Genomic DNA, 20,458 nt, shown 5'->3' with positions numbered 1-20,458 from the left:
GAAACAAGGTAATTACAGAGGTAAAATGTGTATAATTATAACTGTGTTGGTTATGCAAAACTGGGGAATTGGTAATTAAGGCATTATCTATCTTTTAAAACAACAAGAATTCTGGTGTTGACTGTCCCTTTAAGCACCATCAGTCTGTGTGTGAGCACTTCTCTTTTGTATTTTGATCTCCCTAAGAGTAATGGGGGAAATCAGACGTGGACCCCATGCTTACTGTGCCAAGAATGATATAGCTGCACCTCTTACCCAGTTTTCTCTGCTTCAGTGGAAAACAATGGTAGTGCAGATTTTCCGTAGAATTGTGTATGGATGGGCTATACAATGATCTATGGTTTGTAACTAAGCTCACAGTAGAGGAGGCGTTTTTTTCTCTTATTTTTTACTAACCATAACTTATATTGAGACTGGTTTGGAAGCATTATTGTGTCCTTTAAAAGGGAGTGGGGACACAAATTTACATATTTAGTTATGTATATATCTCTATGTTGAAACCCTTTGCAGTCCCCCCCAACACATGAGATCTTATATCTTTGAGCCCTTATAACTTGTATATGCAATTTTTGTTTAAAATATATTTTATTAGATGGTGTTATTATGAGTGTAACTGTAATTTTTGATGTGCTTTAAATTCAATTGCGCTCAGTCGATCACATTTACTTTCAACTTGTAATAAGTGTGCTACTTCCGAAATGTGCAGAGCCACGATAAACCCCTTTTTGCAACTGTTAGCACGCCTATGTGTACTGTGTCTTCACCACCTTTGTTAGCCCCCAATTAGCCCCCCACTGAATATTAAGTTCTAAAACCACAACTATTATAGTTGTCTCCAGCAGTTTAATGTCCCTTTAAGCGGAGTATGATGTGTATAGATAGTGCTTTGCCACATAAAGTCATATGTCAAAATGAATCACCTTGCAGTCTTCACAGCACAAGCCATGGGCGCATAAAGCTCCTGGAACTAACTTGCAAACACTGGCATTGCAGCAAGGATTTGTACATTCCTGCAAATAGAATCAAAAGGTAGAGTCAGTTCATATAGCCTGTAATGTTTTCTCATTGTACAAATAAAGTTATTCAATAGTGATTCAGAGACCTACTTGTCTTTAATACCCTACTGGGTGTTAAACTAATACAGTTCACAAGTCTATAAGTTGAGACTTGGGGGCATATATATCAAGCTCCGAAAGGAGCTTGATGCCCCGTGTTTCTGGCGAGCCTGTAGGCTCGCCAGAAACAGCAGTTATGAAGCAGCGGTCACAAAGACCGCTGCTCCATAACCCGTCCGTCTGCTCTGAGCAGGCGGACAGACATCGCCGGAAATCAACCCGATCGTGTATGATCGGGTTGATTGACACCCCCTGCTAGCGGCCTATTGGCCGCGAGTCTGCAGGGGACGGCGTTGCACCAGCAGCTCTTGTGAGCTGCTGGTGCAATGCTGAACACGGCGAGCGTATTGCTCGCCGTATTCAGCAAGGTCTGTCGGACCTGATCCGCACTGTCGGATCAGGTCCGACAGACCTTGATAAATAGGGGCCTTGGCATTCACCTTACTCAGCAAATTGAACATATATTTCAGTATGAGCTGTATGCACTATGCAATATATTTATGAAGCAAATAGACTGCAATGCTGCTTTGTATTAAAATAACCGAGAAAAAATATACACCATTACATAAAACTACAACTGTGTTAAAGGGACATGATTCCAATATTTACATATGCAGAGTATATACAAGCAATTAGTCTATATACAATTTAAATGTTTTGGGGCATTAAAAATTGTAATTAACATGGTTTCGCAAATCAAGAGCAGGCCAAGGGGCCAATTTATTATGTCCCGAATGCTTCTAATTCCGCGCAAGCCTTCAGACTCGCCGGAATTGTAAGTTAAAAAGCAGCGGTCATAAGGCTGCTGCCCCTTAACTGGTCCGCCACCTCTAAGGCGGCGGACAGCAATCATTGATTGATTACTTGATTGACACCCCCTGCTAGCAGCCAATTGCCCGTGAATGTGCAGGGAGCGGCTTTGCACAATAATTTTACTAGAAATGGTTTATCGATGTGCAGCGGACATGATCTGTTACAGCGGATCATGTCCGCTCGCACATTGTTAAATTGGCCCACAAGAATACACCCTTGAAAAGCCTGGAGCAATTTGTGTTACTTTTTTGTGTTTGTGCTCTGAGCTAACGAATCACTATACTTAAAGGGACATGATACACAAATGTTGAATCACTTGAAAGTGATGCAACGTATGTATCTGTAAAATGATGACCAGAAAATATCACATGAACATCTCTATGTAAACAAGATATTTTACCTCAACATAGCCACATCCCACTTAAAATTGACTGTAAACATCCAATCAGGGTGCTAGTCCCAGGACTTGCTAGGAAGTGTGCAGGTACAGTCAAGTTATTTAAATCCTCAGTTTTTTTAAGTTTACTAGGAAATTTTGCAAGATTTCAGTGAAATCCCATGAGATCACAGTAAAGCAAAGTGTGAACTCAGCATTGATGAAGCTGACTGACTGTTGTTTTTTTGATTATGCAGTTGACAGGAAAACATTTGCTCTGGATCACAGATCACTTACTCTTGTCAGCTAAAAAAAAATTTAGATGTAAAATATCTTCCTTTTTTACAAAGATATGCTCATGTGATATACTCTATTCAGATGTTTACATTTATGCTAAATTACTTTCCAATGTTTTAGTAAATGAGTATTGTGTCTCCTTAAATGGTCTACTTCAATAAATGTATATCAGCAACTAAACAATGCTTTGTAAAAGATCTACAAACAAAAGCATGTGTAAACACATTTAAAACTGTTACTTTGTTGGTACAATGTGCAAAGTTTCTCAAATCTGTAATAAACCACTTGTAAACCTTGGTGAGAATGTTGAGTTTATCTACCTTGTTTGTGGCCAATTAGGTACGGGCATATTTAGTCCTATGCCAACCTAACCTGTATCAAGGACATTTGAGGGTTGGTCTATAGAAGAAAGATGTACCAGTCTTCTGTGTTCCAAATTGTTTATTCATTAATTTTAATACATATTGTATATATGCACCCTGGTTGCCTGATGGTAGTGCATTAGCCAAATACAAACCACAATACAACTGTTTGAGCCTAGAGTTCATATGTCATATGATTTCCCAGTAACTAGTGCAGCACAGAAATTAAAGGTACAGTCTACTTGAAATCTTTTATTGTTTAAAAAGATAGATAATCCCTTTATTACTCATTCCCCAGTTTTGCATAACCAACACAATTATATTAATATTCTTTTTATCTCTGTGATTACTTTGTATCTAGGCCTTTAGAACGCCCCCTTATCTCAGTGCTTTTTACAAACATGCATTTTAGCTTATTCGATCTGGTTCACACATTTCTCCACGAGAGTCAACACAATCTTATATTTATGGTACACACATGAACTAGCACTGTCTGACTGTGAAAAGCTAATAAAATGCACTGAGATAAGAGACAGCCTGCAATGGCTTAGAAACAGGGAGATAGTTAGAGGTTATAAAGTATATTAATATAACAATGTTGGTTGTGCAAAGCTGGGGAATGGCCAGTAAGGAGTAATATTTTTAAACGATAAAAAATAAAGTAGACTGTTCCTTTGAATACACCACTTCAATTAGGGCTAGTTATACATTAGTTTGCACACTGATCTAATAAATCACTGTGTAGTATGTATGCATGTCAGTCAATTTGCAGAATACATAGGTTACAGAATTTTAGCCCCAACCTCATATACATATGAAGCATGGAACAAGCACAGAGATGTTTTCAGGGAAAGAAAGAAAAATAAATACTGAAATTACATTAGTATTCTGTTTTTATTAATTAGATTAATTAATTTATTTACAAGGTATTAAATGCCAAGTTACGTATACCCTGCAAGTATGACTGACGTGTTCCAGGCTATATGAAAATTGTGCTTAGTTCAAACCCTCTGAGGTATATCAGGGCAAAATGAATATCAAATGCAACGTTCTTTCACTTCTCTTAATATTTTAATGGGTGATTAAATTTGGAGTTAATGTCCCTTGTATTGCTTAGGGAAATATTATAAAAACATAAAGCTGTATAGCTAGAATTAGGAACAAATGATTATTGGTTTCTAGCATGAAAACAAACATATTGCAGATATTACTATTATTCAAAAATCGGAAGATCAATAGATACAAATAGCCCAATTATTTATATTCTTTGCAACTATGACCTTTAATCATTACATTTTTTTGTTTAGATTAATAATGGTTAAAGGACTATTAAACAGAGTAGAACTGTCTAACCAACACATGCATAATAAAAAGACAATGCAGAGCACTTAATCTGAATTTCCAATGCAAATATTTTCTCCAAAATCTAGTTTTCTTCTATTTCCCTGCCTTAGCCATCAGCCAATCACAGACTCATATAGGAATACATTTTGAACTCATGTACATGTTCAGAGTAGCTGGTGCCTCAGAAAGTGTGTATATAAAACAACTGTGTACAATTTGATAATGGATGTAAAAAGGATTTTTTTTTATTGTATGTTTTGTCTGAATTATGAAAGTTTAAATTTGACTTTAGTGTTCCTTTAATAGTATGATTGTTTTAAATGAAAACACAAATCTGAACAAACTTTTTAAGTTTTAAATCCAAAGGGACTGTTGTAAATTACCACAAGTATGTACGTGATATAAACTATTTTATTTTTATGTAAATTTTATATCAGTGCACTGCTGTTCACCCTTTTTAAATAGCAGATGAATCTTTAAACATTTATAATCCAATCTCTAAATGTATATGATATCCCAAATGGGTTTTTCACTCTACTTTGGGGTAGCTTTTGGTACAGCATCTGTATATTGTGAGTCATTGAATGCTGCACCTATACACGCAGGGGAAGGACGAAAACTAAAGTGATATGTGTGGGGGAAGGATGACACATAAAGTGATATGTATGGGGGAAGGACGACACATAAAGTTATATGTGTGTGGGAAGGAAGACACATAAAGTTATATGTGTGTGGGAAGGACGACACATAAAGTTATATGTGTGTGGGAAGGATGACACATAAAGTTATATGTGTGGGGGAAGGACGACACAAAGTTATATGTGTGTGGGAAGGACGACACATAAAGTTATATGTGTGTGGGAAGGACGACACATAAAGTTATATGTGTGTGAGAAGGACGACACATAAAGTTATATGTGTGTGGGAAGGACGACACAATATATATGTGGGGGAAGGACGACACATAAAGTTATATGTGTGGGGGAAGGACGACACATAAAGTTATATGTGTGGGGGAAGGACGACACATAAAGTGATATGTGTCGGGGAAGGATGACACATAAAGTTATATATGTGGGGGAAGGACAACACATAAAGTTATATGTGTGTGGGAAGGACGAAACATAAAGTTATATGTGTGTGGGAAGGACGACACATAAAGTTATATTTGTGTGGGAAGGACGACACATAAAGTTATATGTGTGTGGGAAGGACGACACATAAAGTTATATGTGTGTGGGAAGGACAACACAAAGTTATATGTGTGTGGGAAGGACGACACATAAAGTTATATGTGTGGAGGAAGGAGGACACATAAAGTTATATGTGTGTGGGAAGAAGGATGACACATAAGGTTATATGTGTGTGGGAAGGACGACACATAAAGTTATATATGTGGGGGAAGGAGGACACATACAGTTATATGTGTGTGGGAAGGACGACACATAAAGTTATATGTGTGTTGTAGGAAGGACGACACAAAGTTATATGTGTGGGGGAAGGACGACACATAAAGTTATATGTGTGTGGGAAGGAGGACACATAAAGTTATATGTGTGTGGGAAGGATGAAACATAAAGTTATATGTGTGTGGGAAGGACGACACATAAAGTGATATGTGTGTGGGAAGGAGGACACATAAAGTTATATGTGTGTGGGATGGACGAAACAAAGTTATATGTGTGTGGGAAGGAGGACACATAAAGTTATATGTGTGTGGGAAAGAGGACACATAAAGTTATATGTGTGTGGGAAGGACGAAACAAAGTTATATGTGTGTGGGAAGGACGACACAAAGTTATATGTGTGTGGGAAGGACGAAACATAAAGTTATATGTGTGTGGGAAGGACGACACATAAAGTGATATGTGTGGGGGAAGGACGACACATAAAGTTATATGTGTGGGGGAAGGAGGACACATAAAGTTATATGTGTGTGGGAAGGATGAAACATAAAGTTATATGTGTGTGGGAAGGACGACACATAAAGTGATATGTGTGTGGGAAGGATGACACATAAAGTTATATGTGTGTGGGAAGGACGAAACATAAAGTTATATGTGTGTGGGAAGGACAACACATAAAATGATATGTGTGTGGGAAGGACGACACATAAAGTTATATGTGTGTGGGAAGGACGAAACATAAAGTTATATGTGTGTGGGAAGGACGACACATAAAGTGATATGTGTGTGGGAAGGAGGACACATAAAGTTATATGTGTGTGGGATGGACGAAACAAAGTTATATGTGTGTGGGAAGGAGGACACATAAAGTTATATGTGTGTGGGAAGGACGAAACAAAGTTATATGTGTGTGGGAAGGACGACACATAAAGTTATATGTGTGTGGGAAGGACGAAACATAAAGTTATATGTGTGTGGGAAGGACGACAGATAAAGTGATATGTGTGGGGGAAGGACGACACATAAAGTTATATGTGTGGGGGAAGGAGGACACATAAAGTTATATGTGTGTGGGAAGGACGAAACATAAAGTTATATGTGTGTGGGAAGGACGACACATAAAGTGATATGTGTGTGGGAAGGACAACACATAAAATGATATGTGTGGGGGAAGGACGACACATAAAGTTATATGTGTGTGGGAAGGACGAAATATAAAGTTATATGTGTGTGGGAAGGACCACACATAAAGTTATATGTGTGTGGGAAGAAGGACGACACATAAAGTTATATGTGTGTGGGAAGAAGGACGACACATAAAGTTATATGTGTGGGGGAAGGACGACACATAAAGTTATATGTGTGTGGGAAGGACGAGACATAAAGTTATATGTGTGTGGGAAGGACGACACATAAAGTTATATGTGTGTGCGAAGGACGACACATAAAGTGATATGTGTGTGGGAAGGACGACACATAAAGTTATAAGTGTGTGGGAAGGACGACACATAAAGTTATATGTGTGTGGGAAGGACGACGCAAAGTTAAATGTGTGTGCGAAGAAGGACGACACATAAAGTTATATGTGTGTGGGAAGGACAACACATAAAGTGATATGTGTGGGGGAAGGACGACACATAAAGTTATATGTGTGTGGGAAGGACGAAACATAAAGTTATATGTGTGTGGGAAGGACGACACATAAAGTGATATGTGTGGGGGAAGGACGACACATAAAGTTATATGTGTGGGGGAAGGAGGACACATAAAGTTATATGTGTGTGGGAAGGACGAAACATAAAGTTATATGTGTGTGGGAAGGACGACACATAAAGTGATATGTGTGTGGGAAGGACGACACATAAAGTTATATGTGTGTGGGAAGGACGAAACATAAAGTGATATGTGTGTGGGAAGGACAACACATAAAATGATATGTGTGGGGGAAGGACGACACATAAAGTTATATGTGTGAGGGAAGGACGAAATATAAAGTTATATGTGTGTGGGAAGGACGACACAAAGTTATATGTGTGTGGGAAGGACGAAACATAAAGTTATATGTGTGTGGGAAGGACGACACATAAAGTGATATGTGTGGGGGAAGGATGACACATAAAGTTATATGTGTGGGGGAAGGAGGACACATAAAGTTATATGTGTGTGGGAAGGACGAAACATAAAGTTATATGTGTGTGGGAAGGACGACACATAAAGTTATATGTGTGTGGGAAGAAGGACGACACATAAAGTTATATGTGTGGGGAAAGGATGACACATAAAGTGATATGTGGGGGAAGGATGACACATAAAGTTATATGTTTGGGGAAGGGCGACACATAAAGTTATATGTATGGGGGAAGGACGACAAGTTGGGCCTGATTTATGAAAGTGCAAGCGGACATGATACGATGTAGCGTATCATGTCCGCCACACATCGATAAATGACGACAGCATATGCTGTCGGCATTTATCATTGCACAAGCAGTTCTTGTAAACTGCTTGTGCAATGCCGCCCCCTGCAGGTTTGCGGCCAATCGGCTGCTAGCAGGGGGTGTCAATCAATCGTATAGGATCGGGCGGATTGATGTCCGCAGTCTCAAAGTAGGTGGACAAGTTATGGAGCAGCGGTCTTTAGCCCGCTGCTTCAAATCATAACTGCTGTTTCCAAGAAGCCAGAAGCCTTGTGCAGAAACAGGGGCATCAAGCTCCATTCAAGTACAATCGGGTTAATTGACACCCCCCTACTGGCGGCCGATTGGCAGCGAGTCTGAAGGGGGCGGCGTTGCACCAGCAGCTCTAGTGAGCTGCTGGTGCAATGCTGAATACGGAGAACACAACATTTTTCTTTTATGATTCATATATAGAATAACCTTTTTAAACAACTTTGAAATTTACTTCTATTATTTAATTTGCTACCTTCTCTTGTTATTCGTTGCTGAAAGGTTTAACTAAGCAAGCTCAGGAGCAGCAGAGAGCCTAGGTTCTAGCTGTTGATTGGTGACTCCATATATATATATATATCGATTGTAATTGGCTCACCCATGCAGTCAGTTGGAAACCATAAGTGGATTGTTGCTCCTTCAACAAATGATACCAAGAGAATGAAACAGATTAGATAATAGAAGTACCGTATTTTTCGCTCCATAAGACGCACTTTTTCCCCCCTCAAAAGTAAGGAGAAATGTCTGTGTGTCTTATGGAGCGAATGCAGGCCCTGTGCTTGCATTTTTAGGCTAACTGGTACCGGGTAATTTTGTTGGCAGTTGCTGCAGTCAGAGCAGCGGGGAAAACAGTTCTGATGGTGTCATCTGTGATCCTGAATGAGGAAGTGCTGCACAGTGTCTGCGGGAGCCTGGGGGCTGATCTGAGTGAACCGGAAGCTGCAGTGTAAAGGCCCGGGGATCTGCAGCTACTGTGAAAGCAACAGGTGAGCGGATTCGCCCCCCCTCATGAGCTGGGCAGCTCCCAATGTACTGTAACTGTTCAGTGAAAGATCCAGACGTTTAGGGCAATTGGAGCCGGTAATCAACTTCCAATACATTTATTTCAAACAGCTTCCATTACCTCGATCCGGACCGGTATTCATGATAAATCCATTCAAAGGATTCATGGCATGCTGTCCTCTCTTTTTGAGTCTCATTTTGTGTCTGCCTGCCATAAATCCTTTGAATGGATTTATCATGAATACCGGTCCGGATCGAGGTAATGGAAGCTGTTTGAAATAAATGTATTGAAAGTTGATTACCGGATTAGCTTATTAAAATTGAAATCCATAGTGGCAGTTGAGATCCACTGATCCGGCGGACATGCTGGATGTCTTTTGCCACTATGGATTTCAATTTTAATAAGCTCCAATAAAGTTTGATACTTTTAACTACCGGTATCTCCGGATCCTGACCTGCTTTGTTACTGCACCTGGGGCCGAAATTGGACACTCCGGAGGCAAGTCCTGTCAGCTAGCTATGAGCAGAAGGGAGTGTGTCATATGACCAGCACAACACAGAGGACCCCGACAGTTTGATTGTTTCTAGTAACACACACCGTACACTTCTCCCAATTGCATACCCTTAACGTGCATTTCAGCACATTCATATCACTCTACACACTACAAAACAAGAATATTCATATCACACTACAGAGTGTGATATGAAAATTCTTGTTTTGGTTTGGGATATTGACATGCAATTTCCCTGATAGGTCTGCATTACCGTAGCTCCACTGAGCCATATGCTGCCAAAAAATGCTCTAAGAATTTATGTAAAACCTTAATGTTTTAAAAATTGGCACTGCCGGTTAGGGTTTAGGGTTAGGGTTTAGGGTTAGGGTTTAAGGTTAGGGTTTAGGTTATTAGGTTTAGGGTTTAGGGTTATTAGGGTTAGGGTTATTAGGGTTATTAGCTGAAGATGAAGAAAGTGATGTTTGTGATCTCAGCTTCTTAATTTTTGACTTTAGAGATTCAGAGTTCTTGGGGTACACAGACTAGAAGAGTACTTGAAAGCTTAAAGTCTCTCTTCATTTGTTAATGACACTGATGATGGTTCTTTATTCCACTGTTGACTGTTCTATTATTCTGTTATAGTTTATTAAATAGTTTACTACACCATTTGATTCAGATTTTGTTTTCTTGTTTTCCTCCTCTAAAAACTTGATGCGTCTTATGGTCAGGTGCGTCTTATGGAGCGAAAACTAAAATAATTAGAAAGTTGTTTATAATTATATTATCTATCTGAATCATGAAAGAAAAAACTTGGGTTTAATTTCCCTTGTATAAGCTCCTATAAGTTGTTTTTTATATTATTTAATATGTAGATTGAACAGAGTATTAAAATCCATGTAGACCCTTATATTCTAGAGCAAGGGCATGCATACTTTTTTTGTATAAATAGCTGACCACTAATGGTTTACATTACATTATACTCACAAGTATCCTAAAGATTAAAATAACATTTGATTAAAATTACTCTTTTAGTTAAAAGTTAGTAATGAACTTAGTTTTTTATTTATTAATTTAATTTAACTGTATATACTACTCATATTTACAAACTCTTGGTATAAAAGCACATGATTAATTAGAACCCTGGAACTGATTTGCGACTTCAGATTACTGATGTCTGTTCTCTGCTGGGCCATATGTGGCCCTTGGGCCTTAGTTTGGGTATCCCTGTTGTAAGGATTTTAATGTTATCTTGAATGCAGTATTTTATTTCAATTTTATGTTGAAAAATATATAGTCAGACAAAATGTGTTCTCTACCAGCAATGGCTGAAATGCAGTGCAATTTTTGATAATGTTTTTTTTTCTTCTGATTTACTGTTATGGAAAGATGTAACATAAAGCTATACTGCTTTGTCATGTTAAATCACCGTTTCTGAGACAGAATGATGATAGAAAGGATGAAAGTTAGTTTCTAAGACACATTTATCTGAAAAAGCTTTTTCATTGCTTTTTTTATGTAGTTCACACTCTGTTGCAAAAAGAAAATCTTTCTACAATCAGAAATAATACATCCAATTGGCTTTATGACTAATTTCCTGCATTTTCAGCTGACGTGTTACACAAGAGAAATGATCACGAAGTGATGACTGTTTTGTGCACGTTTGGTAAATTAAAACACATTTGAAACATTCCGAAGAACAGAAGAACGCAAGGCTATTCCTCATTTTAACAGCAAGGCATGAAGCTTATTTGCAAAAGTAGCGAATGGTAGGTGATATAAAATCATCACAAAGTATAAATGACAAATTTCAGAGACTTTCTGTTTTACTAAACTAACAGTAAGAAACGTTTTTTTAGATCACAGGTAGGGTGAAAGGAATTCAGATCTTGCCGTTTCAAATAGAAACAAGTTGTCTTGATAAATTATCAAATTTTAAAGGCTCAATTTATTAATTCTCTTTATACCCTTTGTTGAAAAGCATATCTAGATAGGCTCAGTAGGTGCTGATTAGTGGCTGCACATAGATGCCTTGTGTGATTGGCTCACTCACGTGCATTGCTATTTTCTTCTATAAGATACAAAGAGTCCACGGATTCATCCTTTACTTGTGGGATATTATCCTCCTGCTAACAGGAAGTGGCAAAGAGCACCACAGCAGAGCTGTCTATATAGCTCCTCCCCTGACCCCACCCCCCAGTCATTCTCTTTGCCTACTCTAAGTACTAGGAAGGGTAAAGTGAAAGAGGTGATAAAATGTTGGAAGGTTCTGTTTTTAGTTGCTATCTCTTCGGCTCGAAGAGTTTCTGAACTATCTGCATTGCAATGCGACTCGCCTTATCTTGTTTTCCATTCTGATAAGGTGGTTTTGCGTACCAAACCTGGATTCCTTCCTAAGGTTGTTACTAATAAGAATATTAATCAGGAAATTGTTGTTCCTTCACCGTGTCCTAATCCTTCCTCTAAGAAGGAGCGTCTGTTGCACAACTTGGACGTGGTTCATGCTTTGAAGTTTTACTTACAAGCGACCAAAGATTTCCGTCAAACATCTTCTCTGTTTGTTGTCTATTCTGGAAAATGTAGAGGTCAAAAAGCTACGGCTACCTCTCTTTCTTTTTGGCTGAAAAGCATCATCCGTTTGGCATACGAGACTGCTGGACAGCAGCCTCCTGAAAGAATTACAGCTCACTCTACTAGAGCCGTGGCTTCCACATGGGCTTTTAAAAATTATGCTTCTGTTGAACAGATTTGTAAGGCTGTGACTTGGTCTTCACTTCATACCTTTTCCAAATTTTACAAATTTGATACTTTTGCTTCTTTGGAGGCTATTTTTGGGAGAAAAGTTCTTCAAGCAGTGGTGCCTTCTGTTTAGGCATCTGTCTTGTCCCTCCCGTTCATCCGTGTCCTGTAGCTTTGGTATTGTATCCCACAAGTAAAGGATGAATCCGTGGACTTGTCGTATCTTATAGAAGAAAAGTAAATTTATGCTTACCTGATAAATTGATTTCTTCTATGATACAACGAGTCCACGGCCCGCCCTGTCAATTTAAGACAGATTATATTTTTTGATTTAAAACTTCAGTCACCTCTGCACCCTTTAGTTTCTCCTTTTTCTTCCTGTACCTTCAGTCGAATGACTGGGGGGTGGAGTCAAGGGAGGAGCTATATAGACAGCTCTGCTGTGGTGCTCTTTGCCACTTCCTGTTAGCAGGAGGAAAATATCCCACAAGTAAAGGATGAATCCGTGGACTCGTCGTATCATAGAAGAAATCAATTTATCAGGTAAGCATAAATTTACTTTCTTCAACAAAGGATATCTGAAGACTAAAGCAAATTAAATAATAGAAGTTGGAATATTGTTTAAAAATTTATTTTATACTTGAATCATGAAAGAAATATCTTGGGTTTCATGTCCTTTTAAGAAGTAGCGTAAGACTGCTGCCTCTTATCGTCTCTGCCACCACAGAAGTAGTGGTGTTAAAGTACTTCAAATTAATTGTTATACCAGCTGCAGAGTATAAAATGTATACGAAATAGCTGTTTTTGCTTACTGATAACATAACCTGTTTAAAAGGGCTAAGCTTGCAGAAAGAGAAGACATCCTTATCTATTTTTCTATACACACATGCTTCATTATCTTATCTCTTTGTCTATATACAAAGATATGTAGGGCCCCATGATCAAAAACTCACCAGCATGGAGAGAAATGATGAAAACCCCACTCTCAAGTTAAAATTTGCGTTTTTAGAATTATTTGAGGGACCTCATTATACTGATGAGAGTTCTTAGATCATCTCTCCAGAGGGGGAGCTTTAGATCATCAGGCCCTTATAGAGAAAAAAAATAATTTTTGTATCCGTCAATTCCACCCCAACTGGCGTTCTGCTGATTTTTGTTTACATAATTTTTTTTTTATTATTTTTTTTTTCACTCGAACCCTTCTTTTTTTTTTTTTTTTTTTTTTTTTTTTTTTACTCGAACCAACATATTTTTTATTTAGAAAATACAGAAGTATTCATATTTTCAATTTGGGTGGTGGTTGTAACAGGTAGGTAAAGGAGATATTTGTAGATGATTTAAAACACTCCAGCAGGTAAAATGGATAATTGGGAAAGTAAAATGTTTTTTACTGAACAATATCCCTTTAAATCACCCCAAACTAACTTGTGTGGGGTTATCGACAGGCCCTTCTCTTAGGCAACCAGGGAGTGTTAGTTATGATGAGCTTGCGCAAGCAACGTTGAAATGTTTTTTTAATACCCAACTTGTAATACAGGTTCTAGCAGTAAAAATACTGCAACATTGTGAATGTGTTTGCACTTCTTGTGGTAACGATTGTGCTCCACTTGTAATCTAGGCCTATATGCAAACAAGCACCACTTATGACTTAAGTTACTTAGACACCACCTATGTGCAGTCAAACCTATTTATTGGAGCTTTTGTTAAATCCTATAATGCAGAGCATGGCATTTGCAGAATGGTTTCATTAAATGACATTAAAAGGAGCATACAATAAAAAAAAAATCCAATTTGTTTCTATTATCAAATTTGGTTTGTTCCCATGCTATTCTTTGTTGAAGAGATACCTATGTAAATGTCTGGACTGCTACATGGCAGGAAATAGTGCTGCCATCTAGTGTTCTTGCAAATGGATAACTTTCTTGCAAAACTGCTGTTATATAGTGCTCCAAACATGTGCAAACTCCTGAGCTCCCCTCTCTGCTTTTCATCAAAATATTCCAATTTGATAATAGAAGTAAATTAGAAATTTGTTTAATATTTACATACTTAAATATATGTTGGGTTTCACGTCTCTTTAAATGAGTTTTTATATACATGCACAGTATATAGCAGCAATAAAGCACTGCATTGTAAAGGATTTGCATATAAAATATGTATGTTTTTTAATTTAAGCAGTAATTTTGCTGGCAATTCATTTTGTTTTGCAGTAAAAGGACACACACCTTTACATTATATATCCTTTGCTACTTGTCGACAGATATAGCTGAGCTCCAGAAATCAAGCAATCACTGTTGCAAATGTTTGCCAGGTCAGGGTTCTGGGTCCTGCCCGACTGGGAAATCAGACTGGCCATGGAAATGTTTTAAGACTGCTTGGGAGCGGCAAAGAACTGCTGATGGAATAGATTGGAAACTGGCGATGACTCAATCAACAGTGGTACTGGCATGACCAAGCTGTCTACCTAATCTGCTTAGCTGTGTGATTACCCCTGATGATGGGCTCACTGTCATTTTCCTCTCATGCTCCTGAACAGTATAAAGGGGTTAAACATACACCGTTTCAGGGTTGCTAGTACTAAAATGACATGCTCTAACGATTAATAGCATGTCATTTTTACATTTAAATTACTCTTTAAGAATTAGTTGTGACAGAGACGTCTTTCGGTTAGCTTTTAAATTAAAACATTCTTAAAGGGACATAAAACCCAAATTCGTTCTTTTATGATTTTCATTCATTTTAAGCAACTTTCCAATTTACTTCTATTATCAACATGTTTTCATTCTCTTGGAATCCTTTATTGAAAAGGAGCTTGAAGCCTTCAGGCTCGCCAGAGACACAAGTTATGAAGCAGCGGTCTAAAGACCGCTGCTCCATAACTTGTCCGCCTGGTCTGAGACTGAGTGGATCATGTTGGATAGACTGATGATAAATCGGCCCCACAGTGTCTAACTGTCAAAATGCACTGAGATAAGAGGCAGTTCAACAGCTTAGAAATTAGCATATGAGCCTACCTAGGTTTAGCTTTCCACAAAGAATACCAAGAGAACAAAGCAAATTTAATGATAAAAGTAAATTGGAAAGTTGTTTAAAATGGCATGCCCTATTGGAATAATGAACGTTTCAGGTTGACTAGACTAGACAGTCCCTTTAATATAAATATTTTGGCTGGTTCTTGTGTACATTTTTGTATTCTACTTTGGTTCATAATTTATCTCTGTAGAGCTTAGTATTAAACCATAGATAAGCAGCTATTTGAAGATACAAAAGGTCCAGAAAACAAGTTGCGCTAATGATAGGGATGGAAGAGATAAGCAATTTCGCTGAACTGTGCTAACATTAGTGCACAACTTGATATAACAAGTCAATGGAGATCTTGACAGCGCTAAATAGAGCTCATATTACAAGTTGAAAGTTATAGGTTACACTCGAGTGAAAGCTGAAACTGTCCTTGAATATTTAATTCGACTTGAGACCTGAAGTAAAGTGTAAGGGTCAAAAAAAGTTGAATAATACATATAAAATGAAATTATTCCACTCATATATACACATTTTAATAAAACAATATCTTTGTAATATTGTTAAAGTTAAGGTAAAGTTTGACATTATTCAAGACCACCTAGCATTATTCCATATAACCCCAATCTAGTCGCTAAGTTTTTTCTAGATTACTTCAATATTTTCCATTAAAAATTATATATAAAAATCTCTACGGCTTATCTCATGGCTCCTCCCAAGTACTACTTCCGCTTTGAAATGAGCGTTCACGCTGTAACACATCACTAATAGCTTCCTTTATCCTGCATTTTTCTATAATATACCCCTATCTATATATTTATAAATATTTAAACAGGTCTCTATTATGTGAATAAATTATTATTGTAACAAGCATCTGACGTATGAAAGGCATCTTACATGGAAGTAAGACGCATGTGCGAAGCGGGAGCACGCAGGGTAATCAATATGCCAAGAAATTTAACAGAGCATGCATAGAGGAGTAAGGGGTGGATGATGCGGAGGGACGGCTGCCTAATGGTCGAAATTTCAATATGTGGATAACAAAACGTGATCAATAGAGAAAAAAACCCATTATATACGGGTCGAGTTAGAGGACGGTAAGTAAAGGCATTCTAAAGATGATAACTTGATATATACGATAACATATAAAAAATCATGAATTAAATATATTGATTTTGAAACCCCAATGCTATGCTTTATAGAACTAGAGTTAACTTTAACATCACTTTAAAAAGGTTTTAAAAAGTGTTAAAAAGTGATATGGTGTATGGCAAGGTGTTTGACTGGAAAGGGCTCCAATTTGTTTATATATATATATATATATATATATATATATATATATATATATATATATAAAGCAGGGTCAATATTTACAGTTTTAGAGTTGTAAAAATCCTATAAATCAAAGTTATTAGAGGTGTTTTGCACAGAATCTCGCAGTCACTATTCTGCGTACAGTTTACACAAAAATGGAACCGGGCCTTTAATAATCAAGAGATATATAGTTTAAGTGAATCTTTGTGAAAGTTTCCAAAGAATCTTTGTGAAAGTTTCCATCTAGTGATAGAAAAACAGTGCATAGTCTGTCCATCCAGATATCATAATAGATGCATTTAGATGGGTTAGCAGCAGTGTGGATGGAAACAGATTGCAATAGTTAAAGGGACAGTATACACTCATTTTCATATAACTGCATGTAATAGACACTATTATAAAGAATAAGATGCACAGATACTGATATAAAAATCCAGTATAAAATGGTTTAAAAACTTACTTAGAAGCTTTCAGTTTAGCTCTGTTGAAAAGGCAATTACAATAAATATACCAAATATCACAAAGAAAAAAATGTGAAATAAATGTGATAACAAAAATCATAAAAGGAAAACCAAATAATGTTCTGAATCAAGGATATGTCTGTGTCCTCTGGATGAGTTTTTCAGCTTGTTAGCATTCCTCAGTGAGATCCAATAAAAAAGGAAACAGAAAATTGCAACATAGTGTGAATCTGTAACGGCACTTTGAGGAAGTAGTTGTTTTGTAACAAATGACTACTCACATTTGTTGGAGCTTTCGACTAAGCTCAAGGATATGCGCACTCCCACTTTATACTGATGGGAAAACAGTACACTAGGCAAAACTTGGATACAAATTTATTTTAAAATATATAAAAGCGTCACATAAGCCTTGATAACACCACAATGTAAGGGTACAAAAGCAGATATGCTGTAACAAATGCTTCTTGAAAAAGCATACCAGCGAAACATACGTCGGAACTGAACTGTTCTATATTGAGTTTTATTGCGTCTCTACACTAGCCAGGACACCTGGGGGCTTAGCGCTATTGTCTTGCTACTAAAGAGGTTTTGGTTTCAGCTGGTAACACTCCTGCTGATCCATTTACCTCTTTGCAAGTTTGGCGATTTGAAGCATTTGTTACAGCATATCTGCTTTTGTACCCTTACATTGTGGTGTTATCAAGGCTTATGTGACACTTTTATATATTTTAAAATAAATTTGTATCCAAGTTTTGCCTAGTGTACTGTTTTCCCATCAGTATAAAGTGGGAGTGCGCATATCCTTGAGCTTAGTCGAAAGCTCCAACAAATGTGAGTAGTCATTTGTTACAAAACAACTACTTCCTCAAAGTGCCGTTACAGATTCACACTATGTTGCAATATCCTGTTGAAAAGGCAGTTGAAAAGCCCACTGCAAGTGGTAAATAAGACACTCCCCCTTTACCCTTTACACAAACAGGAGCAAGCTGGAGAAGGTAGCTGACGGTATTCAAATAAAACTTTGGGGCTTGGTTAGGAGTCTGAAAATCAGAGCAATGTTCTTTAAAAATAAGCAAAATTATACATTTTTAAAAAAACCAAACTTTATGGGCTTTATAAATAGATCATCTACAAAACATTTATGCAAAGAAAAAATGAGTGTATAATGGCCCTTTAACTCTGAAAAGTGTTGATTATGCAATGTCCTGTAGAAACACGATTTTAATAACTTCTATACTGTTTGTGACAATCATGCCAGTGCGAGTGAGAAATACAATCAAATATGAAATATAAAATCATTTGTAGATGTACATGATATCACAAAGTCATCACATTTACATATGTATATATCCCTATACATAAGAAAATGTGTATCCTGTTCACTGTATACAGCTTCTCTAATAGGAATGAATGGGGCTTTAATAAATCAATACCACATATGTTAATAAACCTCTAGAATGTCTCCAGTGATGATTTCAGAGTCACATAGATGCAATACAGACAGTTTGGAAATAGCCTTGAAATAGCCTAACAGGTTCTTGAAAAGCGCTTCCAAGGACTTATCAAGTGTCTCGAAGTGCTTAATTTAATAAGCCAAAACTGTGCTCGAAAACTACTTGAAAGTGAGCTGAAAATGTATTGAGATTGCAATCTGTTTTCAACTCCATAGTGTAAATAGGGCTTTTTGTCCGAGGGACGAATACCTGTTTGCAAGTGCAAGAATCAGACAAAATCGCACTTTTGTGATTCCAATGAAACAAAAAGTAGCCGAAAAAGCAGCTCCTGATAGATTGTGATCGAGGCCATAGTTATCTTAGGCCAATAAAGCAAAAATTGCATGCTGTAATGAATTCAATTGCTGCATTAGAATATCCCTTTACTAGTATTGGAATAATGTGAATTAACAATCAGCTGCCCCTTTATCTTCAACTGAAGCAACAGATACAACTGTTTCTATCTGGTTTTAACAAGGGATCACTAACACTTGAACGTGAGGATTAGGGAGATAACTGGGTTACAGAGATATTTGCAAGCTACTGGCAAATTATTGACTTTAAGGAGCCCTCACACAATAAGATAAGCTCATTTCACAAACTCTAACACAGAAGAATGAGTGAGCTGTCAGAAAATCCGTAGATTCTGTAAAAACCAATCTACTGAAAATATAAGCTTCAGCAATCATTCACTACTTGAGCTTTCCAAAGCCTTTACGTTCTCATAGGAGGAAAATCCCTCATCTCGTGCCATGTTTAATCCTTATAATGTAAGCAGTTCAATAATGTCAATGGGGTCAGAAAAAATAAATAAGACCAGCTATACATACTTTATTTACAAAATATGTTTATTCTTCATTGCTTATCTTAATTTAAAGGGCATTGTCAAAACTGTTTAGTCATCCATATGGAAGAGCAACATATAAACATGTTTTTTCCCCCTTTTTTCTTTTCTTATGTGAGGAAAAATCTGTTTAAAGGGACATTCAAGTCAAAATTAAACTTTAATGATTTAGATAGAGCATGCAGTTTTAAACAACTTTCCAATTTACTTGCATTAACAAATTGTGCACTTTTTATATTTACGTGTTTTGAGCCAGCAGCTCCTACTGAGCATGTGCAAGAATTCACAGACTATACGTATATGCATTTGTGATTGGCTGATGGCTGTCACATGGTACAGGGGGAGGGGAAATAGACATAATTTTGAAATTCATCAGAAAGAAAATCTACTACTCATTTGAAGTATAGTATAAGTGCTATTTAATTGTCTTTTTTATTATGTATGTGTTGATTATGCAAATCTACTGTATTTACTTGTCCTTTAAATTTAAAAATAACAATATGCAAAATCACTTAACCCCTTAATGATCGCAGCACTTTTCCATTTTCTGTCCATTTGGGACCAAGGCTATTTTTACATTTCTGCAGTGTTTGTGTTTAGCTGTAATTTTCCTCATACTCATTTACTGTACCCACACATATTATATACCGTTTTTCTCGCCATTAAATGGACTTTCTAAAGATACCATTATTTTCATCATATCTTATAATTTACTATAAAAAAATTATATAATATGAGGAAAAAATGGAAAAAAACACACTTTTTCTAACTTTGACCCCCAAAATCTGTTACACATCTACAACCACCAAAAAAACACCCATGCTAAATAGTTTCTAAATTTTGTCCTGAGTTTAGAAATACCCAATGTTTACAGGTTCTTTGCTTTTTTTGCAAGTTATAGGGCCATAAATACAAGTAACACTTTGCTATTTCCAAACC

The 20,458-nt window shown here is 37.0% G+C and overlaps 1 protein-coding gene across 1 annotated transcript in view; it reads right to left on the bottom strand.

Annotated features, from left to right (window-relative positions):
* The window catches only part of ADAM12 (ADAM metallopeptidase domain 12), a 510,388-nt gene that overhangs the window by 149,533 nt on the left and 340,397 nt on the right, over nucleotides 1–20,458 (bottom strand). The window contains exon 10 of the mRNA XM_053692967.1: nucleotides 921–1,010. Coding sequence (XP_053548942.1) covers nucleotides 921–1,010 — 90 coding nt within the window. The remainder of the gene's footprint in view (nucleotides 1–920; nucleotides 1,011–20,458) is intronic.

The sequence above is a fragment of the Bombina bombina genome, chromosome 9 (assembly GCF_027579735.1).
Source record: "Bombina bombina isolate aBomBom1 chromosome 9, aBomBom1.pri, whole genome shotgun sequence".
Classification (NCBI taxonomy): Eukaryota; Metazoa; Chordata; class Amphibia; order Anura; family Bombinatoridae; genus Bombina; species Bombina bombina.
Note: the sequence above shows the minus strand (reverse complement) of the source record. Positions and strands in the feature narration are given on the sequence as shown.